At 40.0% G+C, this 14,469-nt stretch overlaps 1 protein-coding gene across 1 annotated transcript; it reads right to left on the bottom strand.

The window, feature by feature from the left end:
- Positions 1-10,342: 10,342 nt before the first annotated feature.
- Positions 10,343-13,902, bottom strand: LOC107794556 (protein NUCLEAR FUSION DEFECTIVE 4-like). Its single transcript, XM_016617052.2, has 2 exons — positions 12,631-13,902; positions 10,343-11,050 (listed from the first exon to the last, which is right to left on the bottom strand). The coding sequence occupies exons 1-2, from the start codon at positions 13,785-13,787 to the stop codon at positions 10,576-10,578; spliced, it is 1,632 nt and encodes a 543-aa protein (XP_016472538.1). The 5' UTR covers positions 13,788-13,902; the 3' UTR covers positions 10,343-10,575.
- Positions 13,903-14,469: the final 567 nt, after the last annotated feature.

The following is a 14,469-nucleotide window of genomic DNA, read 5'->3' as shown; positions in this document are numbered from 1 at the left end:
ACTCTTTGAATTCTTTCCACGCATTCGTGTGCGTATGTGAGCGCTCAGTATCAGTTGTGTATCGCCAGCTTGTGATTCTATGAACGAGGTTCGAGATGTGAATTATGTGTTTTGATGATGGGCAGTCTAGAGGATTTGAGGCCAGGCTTAGACCGCATCTTAGGCTCTGTAGCTTCAGTTGTGTGAACTTGTACATTTGAACTCATATGTCCGGTAATGTTCCTATGAATAGAATTTGTGGCTCGATGAACGGTTGAATGGCTATATGATAAGTATGATGTAACTGCGGGATGTGTTAAGATGGCTTGAATGTGATGAGAAGTGTTTCCTTGGAATGTAAAGAGGGCCATTGGGTGCTTGATTTTCGTTGTGATATGACGTACGGTCCTGAGTTGTGAGTGTGTTGAAGGATCTGTCATACAGTTTAATTGTGGAGCGAATTAGATTTTCATGTCATGTTGATGAGTTCAAACTCAAAAAGATTATGTGATTGCATAGTAATGGTGGCTGCGAAGGGTATAGCAAGATGCCAATTTGAGGCTAAACAGGTGGTATATCTCCTGCGGAGTAATCTACGTAGGTATGTTTCTTATAGTGTTGAGTGGAGAGTTTCTTATCAACCAGCGGGGTATGTGTTGAGATTTGAATTTGAATTCGATTGAGAAAGTTAACTTGACTGTAAAGAGAATAAATACGAGTTTAGCGGATGATTGAGGTATCTTATGGTTGGTGTTGCATGAGGTTAAGAATAATTTTCGTTGAACTGACTGCGGTATCATGGCACTAATAGAATATGGGTATTGTGGGTTATGGAATGTTTTGTTCTATGGCTTTGAGCCAAGTGGGGGAGCCTGCTGTAGACGGTTTAATTTCATGGTTATATATTAAATTTTAGTTCTGGTTTGGGACATACTTGTGGATCAGTTATGACTGCAGAGGTTGAGATCGAGGATGACTCGAGCAAGGAAATTTCCTGAATACGGGTAGCATTACATTTTATAAAATATGAAAATCGTGGAATGATTAACTTGTTATTTGAAGGATGTAGTGCGCACGGACTATGAATTTGATTGGTGGTGCTAAGGCAGGATTACTTCTTTGGGTGTTGTTATGCTAATAGGGCGTGTGTCTTTCGACCTGTTTAGGCAGTGCAATTTAGATTTGAACAAAGTGGGTGACTCTCGAGAAGGTGCTAATGGATTCAAAAATGTATAAGTGACAATTGAAAATTTTTTGGATTCGTATATCATTAGAAACAGTTATTTACATTGGATACTGTCGGAACTTGTGACAATTTTGTATGACTATGGATTTTATATTTCAGTATAAGAAAGGGAAGGTGAACAATTTTAAATTCACATAAGGTCTTTCAGAGTGGATATCTCGGTTGTGGTATTTATGGGGTGCTTAACAAGAATACAACGATTTATGGGCCTTAGGGCGGTATGATTTTATGTTAGGGTATCTCATAGTGAGCTTTGGATAAGGATCGTAACATTCTGACAAGGAGAAGTGTCAACTTGAGGGTAATACAAAAGAAACTCGAAGAAAATAGGACAACTGGGTAGTAGGCTAGACCAGTATGGTAATGGTATGCTCGATTCTTTTGGGTGATTATGATGTGGTGAGGCTCTACCGATGTTTTGGTGGCAATACTCTCAGATTTGGCAACCTGTGTGGCTTGGTCGAGTTAGAGGAATTCAGTTCTGATAGCTTGGTTATGTGCAAATGGGTTTTGAAGAGTTCTCGATGGTTTCTATCACGGTTTAAGATGGATATATCCTACTGGCGTGAGGAACATATTGTGTATTGTGATTTCCTCATGTATGGGAGCAAATGGAAGGTTTCTAACTAACCGGATATGTATTTTTGCTTGTGACTCAGAGTGTTAATGAGGATCTCGCGTTCTCGTAGGATGGTCTAATAGAGGCGGTGAGTGGAGTGAGATTGGGATTTGCATGTGCAAGTATACGATTCAGTTCCAAAAGGGAGGTAATGAGTTTATGGAGAACAAACAATTTCAAATATTAGCTCTAGTGGTATTACCATAGCAGAGTGTACATTCAAAAAAAGGGCACACTATGTCTTGGACCTACAAATATTTTGTTGGTATTGCTGTACTCACCTGGTTGATAGACTGCTGATATTCAAATTAATGTTATGTGGCATGAAAGAATTATGAAAGTATTCCTCATGGGATGATTGTGCATGAAAGATGTGTTAGACATTCGGGCGGTGGAGTTGGGAGCAGATATGGTGATTTGTGTGTTCTATGAATTTAGGAGACTTGGAGTTCTCAAAAGTAGATTGTTTCGTGACTGTGAATGGTGAAAATGTGGCCAAAGCTAGCCAAATGGTAGTATATGTTACGGTTAGGTCATTGTGGACTTTCGGAGGAGTATGTATCTATTTGTGGGTGTAACGACCCGGCCGGTTGTTTTGAGAGTTATAGCCCTGATCCCCTATTTAACTGCTTCTTCCATAATTATTTCTGCTACTGTGATTTGCCGGGAGGTTTCGTTTTGGTTTTTGGAGTATTTTGGGACACTTAGTCCCTAAAATGAGAGCTTAAGTCTTAGGATTTTGATCGTAGTCGGAACTATGTGAAGATGACTCCAGAATGGAGTTTCGTTGGTTCCGTTAGCTCCATTGGGTGATTTTGGACTTAAGAGCATGTCCGGATTGTGTTTTGGAGGTCCGTAGCTTATTTAGGCTTTAAATGGCGAAAGTCAAATTTTTGGATTCCGATTCCGAAAGTTAGAGTAGGTCCGTAATGTTGAATATGACTTGTGTGCAAAATTTGAGGTCATTCGTACGTGGTTTGATAGGTTACGGCATCGGTTGTAGGAATTTAAAGTTTCAAGTTCTTTAAGCTTGAATTGGAGGGTGATTCGTGATTTTAGAGTTAGTTGATGTGATTTGAGGGCTCGACTAAGTTCATATGGTATTTTAGGATTTGTTGGTATGTTTGGTTGAGGTCTCGGGGGCCTCGGGTGAGTTTCGAGTGCTTAACGCATCAAAAAGTTAGATTTGTATTGCTGCTGAAGTCTTCAAGCATCTGGTATTTTCGCACCTGCGGTGGAGAGACCGCAGGTGCGGGATCGTAAGTGCGGAGAGGAAAACGCAGAAGCAAAAAAGTAGAGGAGTGTCAGGGGTCGCCGGTACGAGGTGAATTCCGCATCTGCAATGCCCACAGATGCGTTAGGGTCATCGCAGGTGCGCAAGGTCCGCAGAAGCAGAAGGGATTTCCGCAGGCGCGCACGTGCAGGTGCGGCCCTTTCATCGCAGGTGCGGAGGCAGATGGGGTAAGTGATTTGCGCAGATGCGCACATTTTCCGTACAAGCGCACCCGCAGGTGCGAGCCCAGGCTCCGCATGTGCGGAAATACATGGGCAATGGTTAAAATCGAAGGGATTCGCGATTTTTGTCATTTTGGAATTTGCAAACTAGGTTTAGGGCGATTTTTTAGAGAATTTTTGAGATATTACTTGAGGTAAGTCCCTTATGCTTATTTTGATCAATAATCTTGCTTTCCCATTTATTTTTCCACCTAGTTAGTGTGTATTTAAGGTGGAATTTGGGGGTTTGAGACTAGGGATTTGGAAAGTTTGAATTCTGGATTTGAAGGATCATTTGGTGTCGGATTCTAGTAAATTTGATATGGTTAGACTCGTGAGTGAATGTGCTTTCGAATTTTGTGACTTTTATCCAATTCCGAGACGTGGGCCTAGGTCGACGTTTTAGGGCGAATTTCAGAATATTTATTAAAGTATTGATTTAATTAATTAGATGAGTCTATTATGGTTGTATTTCTGATATGTAATTGCTTTTGGCTAGATTTGGGCCATTCAGAGCCGGATATTCGTGGGAAAGGAATTCTTACCGATTGATTGAGCTTTGTTTGAGGTAAGTGGCTTGCTTAACCTTGTGTGGGGGAACTCCCCATAAGATTTGTACTGTTTTTGATATATGAGCACTGTGTACGTGAGCTGACGAGTACGTACACAGGCTAATTGTGTAAAACCCCGATTTTCTACTAAGTAATAACCTGATTTCTTTCTTATTTGAGTTTCATCAGCATGTGTAGTATCCTGCTAGATTAGTATAGCATGCCTACTTGAATTAACCGTTTATTTGAACTACGTGCAGCATGTTTAGTGAATTTTCCTGTCTTTCCTTAACTGGTACTTAGGTTGAACTGTAGAATTTTGTGCCGTAACTATTGAATTCTATTATTTTCGCTGCATATTTACTTTGGGACTACGGAACGGTATTCCGGGAGATCCCCCTGTACTGCATATTTACTTTGGGACTACGGAACGGTATTCCAGGAGATCCCCCTGTACTGCATATTTACTTTAAGACTACAGAACGGTATTTCGGGAGATCCTCCTGCACTGCATATTTACTTTGGGACTAAGAAATATTATTCCGGGAGATCCCCCTGTACTGCACATTTACGTTTGGGACTACGAGATGGTATCTCGGGAGATCCCCTGTTGTATTTCTGTGTACTGAGCTGTTACCTTCTATGATTTCATTGTTGTTAGATTTCAACCTTTATTTTATTGCGGTATTACACTCTATCTTGTTTTATTATATATTTACCAGTAGGGCCCTGACCTGACCTCGTCACTACTCGACCGAGGTTAGGCCTGGCACTTACTAGGTACCGATTGTGGTGTACTCATGCTACTCTCTGCACATATTTTTCGTGTGTAGATCCAGGTGCTCTTTATCAGTCGCATTATCAGTGAGCCGGGACAACTTTGGAGACTTCAAGGTATATCTGCCGCGTCCGCAGATCTCGGAGTCCCCTTCTACTCTTCCACATGTCCATTATCTTCTGTATTTTCTTTTGATAGACTCTGATGTATAGAGACACTAGATTTTCCTCCTGTAGTTTGTGATTCACGATGTTCCGGGTTTTGGGATTGTTGTGTATTTTTGAATAGTTGGTTAAATTTATATTTTTATTTCATTATTCCGTAAAATGTTAGGCTTACCTAGTTGTAGAGACTAGGTACCATCACGACGTCACACAGAGGGAAATTGAGTCGTGACAACGGGTGACCATAGTTGATTTCGGGTCTATTGGTAGGCCCAATAAGGATGTGTATTCTACACTGGGTCGGATTGGTCGACTCCGTACTGCTATTGTTGGGGGATATGCCATTCGGTTAGAGTGGGCTTATTCATGCTCTGATATGATCTATGTGTTACTCCTCTACGCTACGATGTGTTGAGATTTGTTGGTTATAAGCACACATGGTGCGGTTCTGTTTGGGCCTTACAGCGGAATTTGAGCGAGATGGATATTTGGGTGATGAATGATTGATTGCGCATTTGGTTATGTTCTCTCCGGACTGTGGTATATTATGCTATCTACTTCTCCGTGGTTATGGTCATGCACCTTAGGAACTTGATGTCAAATTGCACGTGGTTGTTGGCTTTGAGCATTATAGCTGGAGATATTTCATATGGACCAGTATTTGGATGGGGTCACGCATTGCAGCGGGGATACGTCGGGTTATGATCCTTGTTTTAGATTTGTGTGTTTTGGTTCACTATGTATGATGAGCTCATAGCATTGCGATTGTAGTGGTGCTTTTTGAACTTGCGAAACGGTCAATCTTCTTCGAGACATTTCCTATTTTTGGGTGCACAGATTGCGCACTTTGTGGCTTGAGTTATATTGGCATGGAATGTCTGTGGAATAGTCTTGTTTGATAATATAAGGTCATTGGACCTATAATGGATACTATCAGATTTGATTACAGTATATTTGGGAGAATAATATCGAAAGTTGGATTAGAAAATGATTATGGGTCTGGTTGGGGCGAGAGTGCTTCATGACTTGTTGATCTGATAAGTGGTTATGATATTTTGCATGTTTATTTCATTATCAGCAGTGTACGAAGGTTTTGGGAACGATGTTTTATTTGATATGGAGTTTAATAATAGTACCGGGTTGGTTTTGAGTAGTTACTGTGATCGGAAATGGTGCTGCGAGTATGCGAGTTGTTTAGTATGTTATATGATTATATCTGGAGTTATGGTTATGTCTTGATAAAGTTTGTTCAGACTTATACAGTGTGTAGATGTGAGATTCGGGTATTGTAAGAAAATATAAATGTTAGAAATTGGGTTCTAAGTTTTACGGACTAAGGTTGAATTAATGATTTTCAGTTGTGTTGTGTTGTTAGGCTTACATAGAATAGGGTGACGTGGGATCACCCCCGAGTATGTGCATGATAGGGTAGAACAGTGATTTAAAGGCTTAGGAATAACTCTTGGCACGTTCGAGGACGAACGTATGTTTAAGTGGGGAGAATGTAACGACCCGACCGGGTGTTTTGAGTATTACAACCTCGTTCCCCCATTTACTACTTATCCTATGTTCAATATTAATTATTCGACTCGTCGGAGAGGGTTCAGAATGAATTGGAATACTTAGTTCCAAGATTTAAAGCTTAAGTTGAAATAGTTGACTAGGTGTTGACTTATGTGTAAATAACTCCGGAATAGAGTTTTGATGATTTCAATAGCTCCGTATGGTGATTTCAGACTTAGGAGTGTATCTGGATATTTATTTTGAAGTTCGTAGTTGAATTTGGCTTGAAATGGCGAAAATAGGAAATTTAAGATTGGAAGTTTGACCGGGAGTAGACTTTTTGATATCGGGGTCGGAATCCAGTTCTGAAAATTTTTATAGATCCGCTATGTCATTTATGACTTGTGTGCAAAATTTGAGGTCAATCGGACTTGATTTGATAGGTCTCGGTATCGAATGTAGAAGTTGAAAATTCTTAATTTCATTAAGCTTGAATTGGGGTATGATTCGTGATTTTAGTGTTGTTTGATGTGATTTGAGGCATCGACTAAGTTCGTATGATGTTTTAGGACTTGTTGGTATATTTGGTTGAGGTCCCGGGGACCTCAGGTGAGTTTCGAATGGTTAACGGATCAAAATTTGGACTTAGAGGAAATCTAAGAATTCTGCCTTCTGGTGCAATCGTACCTGCGGACATTTTCTCGCAGAAGCGAGTTGTCCATCGCAGATGCGGCCAGACGTGGGCTAGGGATGTGATCGCAGAAGCAGGCAGGTGGACCGCAGAAGCGGGTAGCACCTGCGGGAGTTTGATCGCAGAAGCGCAAGGGCATTTGGTGAGGCAGCTCCACTGAAGCGGACTAAGCCTCGCAAATGCAAGACCGCAGAAGCGGTTTTTGGAGCGCAGAAGTAGAGGTAGTGAAGGCCTTGCCAAACGGTAGAAGCGGTTGGTTTCTTGCACCTGTGAGACCGCAAAAGCAGCTAAGTGAGTCGCAAGTGCAGAACCCCTGGGCAGTATACACTTTGAAAGGGTTCCGAGTTTTTGCCATTTTTAGACATTTCCAACACAGTTTTGGGGCGATTTTCAGAGAGAAATCATGGAAAAATTTGAGGTAAGTCACTTGTGATCATTGCTAGTCAATAATATTGGATTATCCTTGAGTATTTTGACTAGATTACGTGTTTTTGAGGTGAAATTAGAGGATTTGGGCCTAGGGATTTGAAAATTAAATTTGGAGATTTGAAAATCAAGTTGTTGTCGGAATTTGGTAAATCTGGTATGGTTGTGGACAGTCCTCCGTTCTGTGCCCGTGAGTGGCATGATATTTGCACATTAGGTTCGGATCTCTTTGGGCTGGATCGGACTGTAGAGATTGAGGCCACTTGGTGTCTCTGATGCATCCGATGGCAGTTACGATAGCAGCAACATCGACATTGAAGTTGTACTCTAATAACCTCGGTGCTTCCTTAGGCCCGATGGGCCTGTCAAAACAGTTTTTGCTTATGAGTCCCCGGTTATTTTGACTCTGATCGCTTCTCCTTTCATTCCTCGTAGGGTTTCATCCAGATCTGTTACTCCTGCAATCACCGATATACGGCTGATATGGGTCCCAACTTGGCCTTGGTTCACGATCAATGTCTTTTTTGGGTCTGTCAGTGGCTCGGATAGGATAAACAAACCGAAAGGGGCCACGAGCTGATCATCTTCGACTCTAATTTTTGACTGATATCGGTTATGCACATCGGTCCAAGTCACGACCGGATATTCTACCAGATTTTGCTTCAACTGCTGCGAAGCCAACGAGCTTCGAGTATTGAGTCCTTGGGTGAAGGCCTCAACAGCCTAATCGTCCGCGACCGGAGGCAGGTCCATCCGTTCTATCTAAAACCGGGACACGAATTCTCTGAGCATCTCATTATCCCTCTGTTTCACTTTGAAAAGGTCCGACTTGCTGGTCTCGACCTTGATAGCCCCGGCGTGTGCTTTTACGAAGGAATCTGCAAGCATAGCAAACGAGTCAATAGAGTTAGGAGGTAGGTTGTGATACCATATCATAGCTCCTTTTGACAAGGTCTCTCCGAATGTTTTCAGCAAGACAGATTCGATCTCGTGATCTTCTAAGTCATTCCCCTTGATGGCACACGTGTATGAGGTCACATGTTCATTTGGGTCAGTGAAAGGGTTTCTGAACAAACTACTTGGAGTCTAGGCCTTTCAATATCGGTGGCGCTCCGAGGATTTGGTCGACCCCCTGAGTTGTAATTCTCCACCTTCTTGTCATTAGCTTCGATTTTCTTTTCTCCCATTTCCACCTGCCTTTTCAATTCCTCGATCATCTTTATTATTTCGGGGTTGGTTCCGGGTTCAACTCACTTGGCCTATCTGCGGCTGGTACATTTCTGCGAGTGTTTTCCCAGTTGGGAGCGCGACTTCGGTTCTGCAGTTAGGCTATCGCTGCATGATGAGCCTGCAGTATTTCGAAGATCACCCGCAAGCTGATCCCATCTCCTTCACCGTCACGAGCATTTTGAGCTACCGATCGGACTCCCCCGCGGATGCTATTCTCAGGATCGGTGGGCAAATTCGTGTTGATGGCTACATGTGAGCTGGTGTCGATCGGTCCCACGACCGAAATTCTGTTGGGATCGGCGGGGGCACCTCGTTACCTGGCGTTATATTTTTGTTCTCGCCATGGTGGCCAGACTCAGCATCCGTGTTTAGAGGGGCAGATTGGGAGTTCGACATTTTAACGCAGACCTGAAATCAAAGTCACTTCAAAGAGCAAGTGTAAAGTAGGGTGTGTTACGGAAATTTGTATCAAATCGCCGCTATTATCCTTGAGTATTAAATTTGTATCAAACTGTTTACCCTCAAAATCGGATAATAATTAAATTTGTACGTGATTTTAAAGATACGCGGATTAATTCGATACAAAGTGATAAATTAAGTTACTATTGAACAAACAAAGATAGAATAAATTCAAACCACACGAGGAGGATAGTTCCAATAACGGAGAAAATAATAATATATTGCGTTGGAATACGTGTTACAGTGTGTTTAATAAATTATCAGACCCCCTTTATATAGTAGGGGGATCCTACTCTAGGTACAACTCTATAAAAGGTAAAAAAATTCTGATTAACTGATTGTCGGTTCTTCATCGATACAAGCCGAGATCTCCGCCATGATATCCGACCGGTCACGGATATTATGGCCTTCCGTTGGCCGTGCCCGATTGCCTAACAATGTTCTTCGAAGTCGTTCAAGGCTAAGACCGAATCCGAACTGTGACCCCGATATTCTCGAGGGCGGGCGTCGTGCCCCCGGATTCTTATTTGATGAGACTTTTGCCTCGATCTCGGTCCCTTGTCATCATGTCTCGAGCTTGACTTATTTTATCAGAGAACGGGGTGTACCATGAGCCCAGTTTTACCCGTATACAAATATTTCGCTACAAATCTTTTGTTTTAATATTTTATAATTCTTTACTTAGTTTTTTTTATAATTTATTAAGTTTTAAGTTTATTAAATAAGTCAAAAAATAAGCCATTGCAAACTTTAATAACTTAGTTATTGTCAACTTTAAAAAAAATAACCGCGGCTATCTATAAAAATTAATCGTTGCCAAATTTAATGCTTAAATATTTAAAAGATTCTTCTTTAAAAGGCCCACTTAAGGCCCATATCCCGTCTCGTCCCATCCCGTTTGTTAGTGGGATGGGATGGGCCTACCGAATCGTCCCGTTTATCCCGTCTCGTTTAAGGCCCGTCCCGCCACCGTCCCGGTCAAGTGTCGTCCCGTCCCGTCCCGATAATTTGATCCCGCACCGTCCGACCCGTTTGAAAACAGTGGCTTCTTAGTCGTGCAGAAGAACTAGTCTTACTGCTCTTGAAATTCTTTTTTATTTTGAGATAATATAAAGATCAATAGGTAAAATTTTAATTGAGCAAAGATTATTACAATCCATGCATCATAGTCCAAGTGCGTACGAATTAAATCAGACGTACTGTTTTTCGTATTAACACGGTAAAAATACCACTGCAATAGTTTTACAAGCTTAAAATCGTACAAAGAATTCAGATTTACTCAATACAGGTAATGAATTCCCACTAATCAAACACAAATATGAATTCCAAAATTGCACAAGCAAGTGAAAAGATATCATTAGGAAAAACATTTCCTATCAATCCTCCCAACTTACCTCACAACAACTACTACCCAAAGAGAATCAACATTCATTTATCAAGATAATACAGCAGTAGTACTCTTCTTTGTTTTCCTGCTTGCATAAATCTTAGCATATAAGTTCTTGGTTCTGATTGCTAGCAGAATATCTAAGCTGAACCCAACGATGCAAGCTATAGACATCACTATGAATACTAGCCTATAGCAGTGAGCACCTACACAAGTGTTGCCACCACCAGCTGTTTTTGTAGCCTGAGCATCATATAACAGACCCGCGAGCAAACCAGAGAAGAGAAATGAGCCGAGTGGAAGGTTGAGTATTAGGACATTATAGATAAGGCCGTAATATTTGAGACCAAAGAGTTCGGAAGCAGTTGGAACAGTGACAGCAAGACGAACTCCATAGCAAATTCCAACGACGATAGAGCCAATGTAGAGTGATCCTGGCATAGCCATTGCCATTAAGATGTAGCCTACAGCCATTACAATCTGTGAAGCTGCATTCCATATTGGCCTTGGCATTGCAGCTTTCCTGAAAACAAAGAAATTACGATTATTAAAGGTACAAATCATAGATGCTATAAAGGAACTGAAACTCCAGAAAATGGTACAAAACCAAAATAAGTACATTCTTGTAGGGGCGGGTTGTGTTCAATTGAATACTCTTTGTTGAAAACTTATACCATGCAAATAAGGTAAAAAATATCTGTTTTATAAGTAATACTGTTGAATCTCCAAGAAATAAGAGAAACTAATTAATGTTAATGAGTCCAAATTGCAGGGGGGTAATTATTGAGTTGAGCAAGATCCCTGCTGCTTTCATAATTCATAAACATGCCAAGAACTTCTTTTATTCTTCAAACTATTAATAATGTTTATATTACACGTAAATCTTTAAGTGATTTGTCACTTTCAGGGGGGAAAATGAGAAGAAAATTATAAGCATTTGTTTAGACATGCCAAGTTGGAGAAAAGTGTACCCTTTTCCAACTTTAGGAAGTTTTTTCTTAAAAGCCATCTATTGGTCAGAAATCGTAAGGAAGGAAATAAAAGACGGACATGGTCCACACCTTTCCGCTAGATTTTAATGCATTTTCTAATCTTTCTCAGATCTTGTTGAGAACATTAAGATAGGAATTCTTTTAGAAGTAGATCTTTCATAAGCAAGGAGTACCTCACAAAGAAAAGGACTTTTCGAACTTTTATGCAGAGAAATTTTCAATGCACATAAAATATCAGCCAATCTATGTCCCACCTTCTTTAATTAGTACTACTCCTAGTCTAACACAAAGAGGAGTCCTCATTCTACGTATCCAGTACTATGATTCCATATTTAACCAATCGTACTAAGCAAGAATTTTCACCAATCTGGTTACTTTGATGAACCTTCGTAAGTTCTCACACAATTTTGAATCAGTTTATAGGTATCTCGACCAATTTCAACAAACTCATCTGGACTAATTTCTCGAATTACTTGTTATCTCAACTCTCAAGTCAGTATATGTAACGGATGTTCATAATTTCTGAAACTACGAAATTATTACTGCTTTGATAACCATACCTACCACTACCACTAGCTCCAGGATCCACTATGTTTAGCTTTAGAAGAAAAGAACAAAATTAAAAGGGAATGGTAGTAGGTAGGCTCAATTAAAGTGCCGTACTTTTCTTCTTCCTTTTACTTCCACTCAAATATTTTCCAACGAAACTCAGCTTCTAAGTTTAACATAAGTTACTTTAGAAAAAGAAAAAAGATAAGTTATCTTGAACTCTATGACATACCTATAAATTTATACAAACTTTAAACCATCCATTATTACCCAACTAGCCAAAGGTAAATAAGAATGCATGAACTTAACACAAATAGATATATGCAGAAATATTGCCTGAATTAAATTTGAAGCAGGAGTAAACTTAAAAGAAACATGTAAGTCTGTTTGGTCAAACTTTTTAAATCCTAGAAACACTTTTCTTTTTCTTTTTCTTTTTAAATTTTTAATGTTGAAGTGGCCAAGTATTTTGAAGAGAAACAGTCACCAAAAGCACTTTTGTGAAAACCGCTGATTTTTGAAGTTTGGGTAACCAGTATAATTACAGTAAGAGTAAACTTACTTGATAAAGTATTCGGAAACAGTGCCGGAAAGAATGCGACCGAAAAATCCCCAAATGCTAGTGAGGGAGACGAAAATGGAAACATCAGTATATCCCAAAGCTAATCCCATTTGCCCCAAATTGTTCATCACAGCCAAACCCGTTCCAACTCCACAAAGAAACGAAACAAACAATATCCAAAAATCCAGCGTCCTCATCGCCTCAAATATCGTGTGATCTTCTCCAATAACAGGTTGCCTTTTTTCCATTTCCACCGCATTTTCTTCCTTCACTACAACAACCTCCTTTTTCACAAGTAATGGCTCTGCAATTTCATTTTCATTGCCTTCAACATCCAAATTTTCTGAATTGGACCGGATAAAATTCTTCACCATTAAATGAACCGGAATGAACAAAGGGGAAGCTAAAAGGATTAGGAGTATAACAGCAAATATTTGTGAAAAAACTTTTCCATGAGTCCCTGAAATATCAAAAACTAACAAATAAACCGCTATGATAACAGCAATGATGTTAATGACACTAAAATATTTAACTTCTTCCTTCTCTTCAGCGGGAGTTGAGGAAGGCGGAATTTCACGGAGAAATACAATCGCCGTTAGACAAACGGCGAAAGGGACTACAGCGAGCAAGAGAAGAAAAGTTGAAGGGTCACTAGCGAAAAGCGCCGAACAAATATCGGTGAAAATAGCCGTGCTTAAACCCACGTAACCTTTCAAAATTCCCGTTACAGGTCCTCTGTTTTTTCGAAAATTACGAATACACGTCACTAAAATGGCGGTGTTCATCCATGTAGTACTGTTACCTCCCATGCATAAAAATATACACATGGCCCAGTACGGAAGTGGCTTAATTGTGCCGCTAACGACAAGCCATTGAACGCCGTAACCGATGAAGCCTTCGATTGAACCAATGAGTAGAATAACGGGAGTGGAAAGTCGGTCGGAGGCAAGCCCGGCGAGTATTCCGAACGCTTTTCCGACGTCTTTAGCGACGGAGAGGTTGTTTAATTGGAGCTGAGTAAGGGCCATAAGAGACTTTAAAGCGTCGGAATAGTTGGAAAATGTGTAGTTATTGCCGGAAATGGCTTGTACCCAAACGGCGGCGACAAAGCCGAGCCATTTTCCGACCGGGGAATTGTAAGAATATTGGAAAGTCATTAAAATACAAAGAACTGAATGAATGAAAGCTGAATAAAGTGAAAAAGATTTAGGGAGACAGATTTTGGTTTGTATTTTCTGATTCTGAGGGGCATAAGATATGATTTATTATATAGAGAAGAGAAAACACTTATTTTATCCTGATCAAGTGGCTAATTTTCAATTACTAAAATATGTAGTTGTCACGTTGATTAGAGTTGTCTCTGCGAAGACACGTACAAGTTGCCTCATCCCCCTTTTTGCAATGGGAAAACTATTTTTAAGTCATTTCTTTTTTCTGTTTGAGTTTTTAAAAAACAAAAGGGTTGCCAGAGACAAACATAATGTGCTTTTGTTTTAGTAGATCATAAAGTCATAATAAATCCAGATGGTGACAATATCAATAGATAAAATATGTGTGCACAAAATTAGACGTTGCTCTACTACAATGAATGCAGTTCGAACAACCCAAATTGCCTAATATGAGTTTTAATTAATATATATTGACAATTAAAATATTATAATTAAATTACTTATAAAGTAAATTATATGCAAGTTTTGATGATAAGCATTAATAATAATATTGCTTGCTATAATAATATATTGAATTACATTAATTGTGTAAAAAAGATTTAAGCTTTCAACGTGTTTAACTTAAATCCGTATACCAAAGTTTTGTCTCCGTTATAATATGCTTGCCAAA

This window comes from Nicotiana tabacum, chromosome 19 (assembly GCF_000715075.1).
Source record: "Nicotiana tabacum cultivar K326 chromosome 19, ASM71507v2, whole genome shotgun sequence".
In the NCBI taxonomy this organism is placed as follows: Eukaryota; Viridiplantae; Streptophyta; class Magnoliopsida; order Solanales; family Solanaceae; genus Nicotiana; species Nicotiana tabacum.
The sequence above is the reverse complement of the archived record's forward strand: the minus strand, read 5'-3'. Positions and strand labels throughout refer to the sequence as shown.